Below are 10,386 nucleotides of genomic sequence, written 5' to 3'. Positions count from 1 at the left end.
TAATAGAAAATTGATCATTTTAAAATTGGAAGAAACTTGCAGTAATTTTGATTTATTCAGTGTTAATTTATCGGCCAATCGGATAGGAACGATGGTTCAACAATCCCCGTACGACACGACATGGAGGCTGCGGTGGGTGCATTTGGACTTTTCGTACTCGCAGCTGAAACAGAGCGACGTCATATAAGCGCGGTCTTACGTCTCGACCAAAAACCTTATACCTGAATGAATTTCTTGACTTGAAAGCCATTGTTGTTCAATATCCTTCAGCATTGTAAATGGCTTAAAGCTGCATTCTCACAAATTGACTGTTTTGGGAACTTTTTTTTATAGTTTATCTTTGAATGAGTTCTGTTGTGAGAACGTCTGGGACCGAGAAATATAAGACTGTTGACAAACGCCCAGATCACAGTTTTTCATACTTACGTTCGAAAATTGATGTTTTATTGCTAAACGCGTTACAACCGTTTTAAGAGAAATAAAATATTCGGGGTTTTTCAAACAATGGAGTTCTGTTTTATAATGAGTATTCTTATATGAAAGAATTGAAGGCATTGATGCCAAATTAAGCTGATTCCGAGACAAAAATTCAAAACAATGTAAAACCCGTTAATCTTTGAGAGTGCAGCTTTAAGATGAAGAATCAAGATTAACGTTTAAAGCCAGGCAAAACTGATCAATATACAGTAAACATGTTTTGTAAAAAGTATCCCTCTCAAAATGCACCAAACACACCGGAAATCTGCAAATACTTGGTTAATGAAAAGTTTCAATAAGTTTACCAATAACAGGGGTGGAGCCAGGTCTCGACGTTAGAGGGGGCATAACCTAGGGGCGTAACTTAACCGTCCCTCAGAACCGAAATTAATTTGGTTTAAAGTGTTGGCAGGGGGGGGGGGGGTATTTTAACAATTTCCAGTCCGAAATGGTCATTTTGGGCGTATTCTATTACTTATACTCCTTTATTGAAATAAAAAGTAAACTTGAACGATTTTAGGAGGGGCGAACGCCAGGTACACCCCCTGAATTCGCTAGTGAATACTGCTGTGGAAATAACTTACCTATTGATGTAGGTTCTGTTATCAGACCCGCACACCTTGCTGACGTCAGTGGGACAGTTCATATGACTCAATGACGTACAGAAGAAGTCAAATATCACCGTCCCGCCCTCTGCACCGGTATTTTCGTTCTTGTCCGCGTCCGTGCACGCCCCAATGTGGAGTAGGTCAATTGTTTGGTTTGCGCAGTGGGCTTTACTGAATTCACACCTAAAACACCAAAACGAAATTGCATTTTAAAGTGACACTCTTATTTAAAATCAACTATACGTATAACACACATACATTTTGAGTGGTAAACCTTTAACTACTTACTAAATAATATTTTTATGGAAAATATTAATTACTAATAACACGATTGTAAACGTGTATTGAATAGCTGAAAACACACAAAAATTAAATGATTTACTCGGTGATCAACAATCATCTCGTAAGGTTGGAATACCGTGTTTTCTGCAATTAAACAGGTATCAATGATATGAACCATTGTTTTCGATATTTTTTCATTCTTTTCGGTAAATTGAAACAACTGTATTATTCGTGGTACATCTTATTTGGGAGTTTGAATGCATCTTTAACAAAAAGACAATGATATGCTCTATAGTCTTCAAACGGTTGCCCAATAAAGTACGTTAGCTCAATGAACACACATGTTTGTTAAAGAGACATTTAAAACTGAACAACTAGTATTTCAAATCAAACCTCGACACATTGATTGCAATAACAAACGTACTTATTGGCGTAGGTGACAAGGTTGGTTCCACAGTAAGCGTCAGTGATAAACAGGTCACATGAGGCAAAACTGTTGATGAAACTACACGTGTAGTAGGTACCCGTTGTCTGGGACATGGCCCCTGTAAATGAACGAGAACGAGTGTGTACTTCAAGTGTGTTCTTTAATGTACTTGAACGTGTGTCACAAAGCCGGAAGCAAGTATGAGTGTGAACTTGAACGCGTGTAAGCCGGAAGAACGAACGAGTGTGTACTTGAACGCGTGTAAGCCGGAAGAACGAACGAGTGTGTACTTGAACGCGTGTAAGCCGGAAGCACGTACACGAGTGTGAACTTGAACGTGTGTAAGCCGGAAGCACGTAAGAGTGTGTTCTTGAAAGCATGTAAGCTGGAAGCACTTACGAGTTTGTACCTTTACCGAGTATAAGCCGGAAGCACGTTCACGAGTGTGTACTTGAATGTGTGTAAGCCGGAAGTACGTACACGAGTGTGTACTTGAACGCGTGTAAGCCGGAAGCACGTTCTAGAGTGTGAACTTAAACGTGTGTAAGGCGGAAGCACGTACACGAGTGTGTACTTGAACGTGTGTAAGCCGGAAGCACGTAAGAGTGTGTTCTTGAAAGCATGTAAGCTGTAAGCACTTACGAGTTTGTACCTTTACCGAGTATTAGCCGGAAGCACGTTCACGAGTGTGTACTTGAATGTGTGTAAGCCGGAAGTACGTACACGAGTGTGTACTTGAATGTGTGTAAGCCGGAAGCACGTTCACGAGTGTGTACTTGAACGTGTGTAAGCCGGAAGCACGTTAGAGTGTGTTCTTAAACGCATGTAAGCCGGAAGCACTTACGAGTTTGTACCTTTACCGAGTGTAAGCCGGAAGCATGTCAACGAGTGTGTACTTGAACGCGTGTAAGCCGGAAGCACGTACGAGTGTGTACTTAAACGCGTGTAAGCCGGAAGCACGTACGAGTGTGAACTTGAACGCGTGTAAGCCGTAAGTACGTACGAGGTATGTACTTAAACGCGTGTAAGCCGGAAGCACGCACGAGTGTGTACTTTAACGCGTGTTAGCCGGAAGTACGTACAAGTGTGTATTTAAACGTGTGTAAGTCGAAAGCACGTACGAGTGTGTACTTTAACGCGTGTAAGTCGGAATCACGTTTTATTCAGACGTGTGTAAGTCGGAAGTACGTACGAGTGTGTATTTGAACGTAAGTCGGAAGTACGTACGATTGGTTATTTGAACTTGAGTAAGTCGTAAGTACGTACGAGTGTGCATTTGAACGTGTGTAAGTCGGAAGCACGTACGAGTGTGCACTTGAACGTGTGTAAGTCTGAGGCACGTACGAGTGTGCATTTGAACGTGAGTAAGTAGGAAGCACGTACGAGTCAGCATTTGAACGTGTGTAAGTCGGAAGTAGGTACGAGTGCGCATTTCAACGTGAGTAAGTCGGAGGTACGTATAAGTGTGCATTTGAACGTGAGTAAGTCGGAAGTACGTACGAGTGTGCATTTGAAATTGAGTAAGTCGGAAGTACGTACGAGTGTGTACTTGAACGTGAGTAAGTCGGAAGTGCGTACGAGTGTGTACTTGATCGTGAGTAAGTCGGAAGTGCGTACGAGTGTGTACTTGATCGTGAGTAAGTCGGAAGTGCGTACGAGTGTGTTCTTGATCGTGAGTAAGTCGGAAGTGCGTACAAGTGTGTACTTGAACATGTGTAAGTCGGGGGTACGTACGAGTGTGCATTTGAACGCATTTGAACTTGAGTAAGTCGGAAGTACGTATGAGTGTGTATTTGATCGTGAGTAAGTCGGAAGTACGTACGAGTGTGTATTTGAACGTGAGTAAGTCGGAAGTACGTACGAGTGTGTATTTGAACGTGAGTTAGTCGGAAGTACGTACGAGTGTGTATTTGGTCGTGAGTAAGTCGGAAGTACGTACGAGTGTGTATTTGATCGTGAGTTAGTCGGAAGTACGTACGAGTGTGTATTTGAACGTGAGTAAGTCGGAAGTACGTACGAGTGTGCATTTGAACGTGAGTAAGTCGGAAGTACGTACGAGTGTGCATTTGAACGTGAGTAAGTCGGAAGTACGCACGAGTGTGCATTTGAAATTGAGTAAGTCGGAAGTACGTACGAGTGTGTACTTGAACGTGAGAAAGTCGGAAGTGCGTACGAGTGTGTACTTGATCGTGAGTAAGTCGGAAGTGCGTACGAATGTGTACTTGAACGTGAGTAAGTCGGAAGTGCGTACGAGTGTGTACTTGATCGTGAGTAAGTCGGAAGTGCGTACAAGTGTGTACTTGAACATGTGTAAGTCGGAGGTATGTACGAGTGTGCATTTGAACGCATTTGAACGTGAGTAAGTCGGAAGTGCGTATGTCTGTGTATTTGATCGTGAGTAAGTCGGAAGTACGTACGAGTGTGCATTTGAACGTGAGTAAGTCGGAAGTACGTACGAGTGTGCATTTCAACGTGAGTAAGTCGGAAGTACGTACGAGTGTGCATTTCAACGTGAGTAAGTCGGAGGTACGTACGAGTGTGCATTTGAACTTGAGTAAATCGGAAGAACGTACGAGTGTGCATTTGAACATGAGTAAGTCGGAAGTACGTATGAGTGTGTACTTGAACGTGAGTAAGACGGAAGTACGTACGAGTGTGCATTTGAACGTGAGTAAGTCGGAAGTACGTACGAGTGTGCATTTGAACGTGAGTAAGTCGGAAGTACGCACGAGTGTGCATTTGAAATTGAGTAAGTCGGAAGTACGTACGAGTGTGTACTTGAACGTGAGTAAGTCGGAAGTGCGTACGAGTGTGTACTTGATCGTGAGTAAGTCGGAAGTGCGTACGAATGTGTACTTGAACGTGAGTAAGTCGGAAGTGCGTACGAGTGTGTACTTGATCGTGAGTAAGTCGGAAGTGCGTACAAGTGTGTACTTGAACATGTGTAAGTCGGAGGTATGTACGAGTGTGCATTTGAACGCATTTGAACGTGAGTAAGTCGGAAGTGCGTATGTCTGTGTATTTGATCGTGAGTAAGTCGGAAGTACGTACGAGTGTGCATTTGAACGTGAGTAAGTCGGAAGTACGTACGAGTGTGCATTTCAACGTGAGTAAGTCGGAAGTACGTACGAGTGTGCATTTCAACGTGAGTAAGTCGGAGGTACGTACGAGTGTGCATTTGAACTTGAGTAAATCGGAAGAACGTACGAGTGTGCATTTGAACATGAGTAAGTCGGAAGTACGTATGAGTGTGTACTTGAACGTGAGTAAGACGGAAGTACGTACGAGTGTGTATTTGATCGTGAGTAAGTCGAAGTACGTACGGGTGTGTTCTTGAACGTCAGTAAGTCGGAAGCACGAGTGTCTACTTGAACGTGAGTTAGTCGGAAGTGCGTACGAGTGTGTATTTGAACGTGTGTAAGTCGGAAGCACGAGTGTCTACATGCACGTGTGTAAAGTGGAAGCACGAGTGTATACTTGCATGCGTGTAAGGTGGGATCACGAGTGTATACTTGCATGCGTGTAAGGTGGCATCACGAGTGTATACTTGCATGCGTGTAAGGTGGGATCACGAGTGTATACTTGCATGCGTGTAAGGTGGGATCACGAGTGTATACTTGCATGCGTGTAAGGTGGGATCACGAGTGTATACTTGCATGAGTGTAAGGTGGGATCACGAGTGTATACTTGCATGCGTGTAAGGTGGGATCACGAGTGTATACTTGCATGCGTGTAAGTTTGGATCACGAGTGTATACATGCATGCGTGTAAGGTGGGATCACGAGTGTATACTCGAACAATTGCAAGATTTACTTGAACGCTTGTAAGATGCAAGCACGAGTGTGTACTTGAACGTGTGTAAAATGGAAGTACGAGTGTTTGCACGTGTGTTAGTCGGACGCACGAGTGTGTAATTGAACAAGTGTAAGATGGAAGAACGATTATTTACTTGCACGTGTGTCAGATTGAAGTAGGAGTATGTAATTGCTCATATGAACCTTCTTCACCTATGAGGTATTCGAATCGAGTGCTTCTCCGAAAAACTTGCGCTTTAATTGTTTTAACCTATACAAATTTTACGGTTCTGCACACAACTTACTCATTTGCAATCTACCAGGAAAGGAGCGTATTCCAACCCTCGATTACCACGTCCCAAGACGATGATATTAACAGGATTATTGTATGATGAATCAAATATCTTAATTTATCTTTTATCTTATAATTTTACATAAATATCTATACTAGTATATAGTTATATTTCGAACGTCATCACATGCCACAAGTTGTCGCTGCTGAAGCACGCTTCAAATTCTGCAACAGCTTATTACTACTGCTCCTGCTGCTGCTGCTATTGCTGTTGTTGGTAACTTGCTACAGCTAATACAACCTTTTCCCATTACAATTTCTTCGCTTTCTGGTTTCACATATAACATTCAAAATTAACATGGTAGGCGTATTGAGACAACTTACCCCAAACGGCGAAAACGCTGTAAATCAGATATGCTATCATGTTGTTTGACAAACTAAAAGCGCAATTAGTAAACAGATACGCGTGTTTCAATATCACTCCTTCTTAAATGTTTATTTACTACAAGTTTATCGACTGATAAAGGGTCTTATCTCTGAAATAGTAGCACTATTTAAATGAGTGGTAATAATTTGACCGGTATGTCACTCCAAAATGTTCAGATCTAGGTGAGGTTTTGTAACAGGGAATCTCATTTCATAATACAAGTACATGTAACAGTGACTGGAAGAACGGTTCCATATTTGACCTCGATTTTCAAGACCACTGATAAGAATGATGCGGAGTTCAACCACACCTGGTGTCTATTTTGAGAGGTCACACGACAACGACCCTGATTGGGATCGAGTCCACGACCTCTCGGGTTAGAGTTATAGATCTACATCGAGCCATCTTCAAACGTCTACGTAAACATGGTGTTTTGCTATAGAAAGAAAACTGAAAGAAAAACCATCAATAGCCAACGGTTTATGGCAGAAAGGAATAAACTGAAAGACTTATATTAAGACACTTAACCAATAATTTGTATCTTGCAGACATCGATTTATATTAGCCGTGAAATTACGTTATTTCGTACGTGACACTATTTGTACATAGACGCGATGCCATACACTCTGTACCCAAAAGTTAGGTCATCCATTTTGAACATGGACGTGATGTCATCCATGTAATACCTACTAACCTAGATGTGATATCATACATTTCATACATAGACGTGATGCCATACATTTTGTATCTAAATGAGATGCCATTCGTTCTGTACCTAGACGTGATCCCATCCACTTCCTAACTAGACGTGATCCCATCCATTTTGTACCTAGATGTGATGCCATCCATTTTGTACCTAGACGTGATCCCATCCACTTCCTAACTAGACGTGATCCCATCCATTTTGTACCTAGATGTGATGCCATCCATTTTGTACCTAGACGTGATCCCATCCACTTCCTAACTAGACGTGATCCCATCCATTTGAACCTAGATGTGATGCCATCCATTTTGTACCTAGACGTGATCCCATCCATTTCCTAACTAGACGTGATCCCATCCATTTGAACCTAGACGTGATGCCATACATTTTGTACCTAGACGTGATGCCATCCATTTCCTAACTAGACGTGATCCCATCCATTTGAACCTAGATGTGATGCCATCCATTTTGTACCTAGACGTGATCCCATCCATTTCATAACTAGACGTGATCCCATCCATTTGAACCTAGACGTGATGCCATCCATTTTGTACCTAGAAGTGATGCCATCCATTTTGTACCTAGAGGTGATGCCATCCATTTTGTACCTAGACGTGATGCCATCTATTTTGTACCCAGACGTGATGACATCCATTTGAACCTAGACGTGATGACATCCATTTGAACCTAGACGTGATCCCATCCATTTGAACCTAGACGTGATGACATCCATTTGAACCTAGACGTGATGACATCCATTTGAACCTAGACGTGATGACATCCATTTGAACCTAGACGTGATGACATCCATTTGAACCTAGACGTGATCCCATCCATTTGAACCTAGACGTGATGACTTCCATTTGAACCTAGACGTGATGCCATCCATTTTGTACCTAGACGTGATGCCATCCATTTTGTACCTAGACGTGATGCCATCCATTTTGTACCTAGACGTGATGCCATCAATTTTGTACCTAGACGTGATGCCATCCAATGTGTACCTCACGTTATGGCAGAAAGGAATAAACTGAAAGACTTATATTAAGACACTTAATTCGTATCTTGCAGACATCGATTTATATTAGCCGTGAAATTACGTTATTTCGTACGTGATACCATTTGTTTCATTTTATACATAGACGCGATGCCATACACTCTGTACCCAAAAGTTAGGTCATCCATTTTGAACATGCCACCTATTTTGTACCTAGACGTGATGCCATCTATTTTGTACCTAGACGTGATGCCATCCAATGTGTACCTCGACGTGATGCCATCTATTTTGTACCTAGACGTGATGCCATCTATTATGTACCTAGACGTGATGCCATCCATTTGGTACCTAGACGTGATGCCATCCATTTTGTACCTAGACGTGATGCCATACATTTTGTACATAGACGTGATGTCATCCATTTTGTACCTAGACGTGATGCAATCTATTTTGTACCTAGACGTGATGCCATCCAATGTGTACCTCGACGTGATGCCATCTATTTTGTACCTAGACGTGATGCCATCTATTTTGTACCTAGACGTGATGCCATCTAATGTGTACCTCGACGTGATGCCATCCATTTTGTACCTAAACGCGTTGCCGTCAATTTTGTACCTAGACGTGATGCCATCCATTTTGTACCTAAACGTGATGCCATCCATTTTGTACCTAGACTTGATGCCATCTATTTTGTACCTAGAAGTGATGCCTTCCAATGTGTACCTCGACGTGATGCAATCAATTTGGTACCTAGACGTGATGCCATCCATTTTGTACTTAGACGTGATGCCATCCATTTGATTCCAAAACGTTATGCCATCCATTTTGTACCTAGACGTGATGACATCCATTTGAACCTAGATGTGATGCCATACATTTTGTACCTAGATGTGATGCTATCAATTTGTACCTAGACGTGATGCCATCCATTTGAACCTAAATGTGATGCCATATATTTTGTACCTAGACGTGATGCCATCCATTTTGTACCTAGATGTGATGCCATACATCTTGTACCTAGACGTGATGCCATACATAATGTACCTAGACGTGATGCCTTCTATTTTGTACCCAGACGTGATGCCATCCATTTTGTACCTAGACGTGATGCCATCTATTTTGTACCTAGATGTGATGCCATCTAATGTGTACCTCGACGTGATGCCATCCATTTTGTACCTAGACGCGTTGCCGTCAATTTTGTACCCAGACGTGATGCCATCTATTTTGTACCTAGACGTGATGCCATCCATTTTGTACCTAGACGTGATGCCATCTATTTTGTACCTAGAAGTGATCCCTTCCAATGTGTACCTCGACGTGATGCAATCAATTTGGTACCTAGACGTGATGCCATCCATTTTGTACCTAGACGTGATGACATCCATTTGAACCTAGATGTGATGCCATACATTTTGTACCTAGATGTGATGCTATCAATTTGTACCTAGACGTGATGCCATCCATTTGAACCTAGATGTGATACCATACATTTTGTACCTAGACGTGATGCCATCCATTTTGTACCTAGATGTGATGCCATCCATTTTGAACCTAGACGTGATGCCATCCATTTTGTACCTAGACTTGATGCCATCCATTTTGTACCTAGACGTGATGCCATCATTTTTGTACCCAGACGTGATGCCATACATTTTGTACCTAGACGTGATGCCATCTATATATTTTTATATATTCATTTTAATGAATCCACTTAAACACAAACTTTAAATAATATTATAGTATTAGTTAATATAACGTCTTTTGACTTCAAAGCTTAATCAGTGATACAAATAACACTAAAAACATGACAAATGTTTTTCGCAGATTCTGTATTTTTCATGCCCTAAAATCACCCGATTTACCCGATATTTTCAAAAGAGTCAATGTTTTAACATGAAGTTTACATGTTAGTTCCGACATGTTGCCTTGATATTGGTAAACTGACCACAGTCTGGGCGATAAACGGCCATTTCCTAGTAACCATGTAATGTCCCGCAGATAATGACCGCTCTCAAATGGGAAAATAAACATCTCGGGGTATATTCATAATGGTCAACCCTGGTTTGGTCCATATGGTCGACTAGTTAGGTTGAGAATGATAAACGTCTGTTTTACAAGGAATACCTTAGGCTAATGTATTATCTCCTGAAATGTCCTTTGAAGTGAATGCAGGTGTTTGTATATGATACATATTTTTATATGGTATTATGAACAGAACGTTAAATACACACACATGTATTTATATTTTCTTGAAATAACTCGATTTTGAAGAATGACAAAGTATGGATGTTTAATTTATTTTGATACAAATTATATATGTGATGATATATGTGTGATATATGTGATGATATATGTGTGATAATTGAATATCAG

General features: G+C 41.4%; 3 protein-coding genes across 3 annotated transcripts; 1 reads left to right on the top strand and 2 right to left on the bottom strand.

Annotated features, from left to right (window-relative positions):
- Nucleotides 1-3: 3 nt before the first annotated feature.
- LOC128230201 (agrin-like) lies at nt 4-6,388 on the bottom strand. The gene is made up of 4 exons (XM_052942268.1): nt 6,265-6,388; nt 1,792-1,912; nt 1,062-1,268; nt 4-163 (listed from the first exon to the last, which is right to left on the bottom strand). Exons 1-4 carry the CDS (start codon nt 6,302-6,304, stop codon nt 97-99), a joined length of 435 nt encoding a protein of 144 aa, XP_052798228.1. The 5' UTR covers nt 6,305-6,388; the 3' UTR covers nt 4-96.
- A 1,769-nt stretch (nt 6,389-8,157) lies between these two features.
- On the top strand, nt 8,158-8,811 carry LOC128233100 (uncharacterized). Its single transcript, XM_052946983.1, has one exon. The coding sequence runs from the start codon at nt 8,158-8,160 to the stop codon at nt 8,809-8,811; it is 654 nt and encodes a 217-aa protein (XP_052802943.1).
- Nucleotides 8,812-8,909: 98 nt separating this feature from the next.
- LOC128233095 (shematrin-like protein 1) lies at nt 8,910-9,371 on the bottom strand. The gene has a single exon (XM_052946979.1). It carries the CDS (start codon nt 9,369-9,371, stop codon nt 8,910-8,912), a length of 462 nt encoding a protein of 153 aa, XP_052802939.1.
- Between the last annotated feature and the right edge of the window lie 1,015 nt (nt 9,372-10,386).

The sequence above is a fragment of the Mya arenaria genome, chromosome 4 (assembly GCF_026914265.1).
Source record: "Mya arenaria isolate MELC-2E11 chromosome 4, ASM2691426v1".
Classification (NCBI taxonomy): Eukaryota; Metazoa; Mollusca; class Bivalvia; order Myida; family Myidae; genus Mya; species Mya arenaria.
The sequence above is the reverse complement of the archived record's forward strand: the minus strand, read 5'-3'. Positions and strand labels throughout refer to the sequence as shown.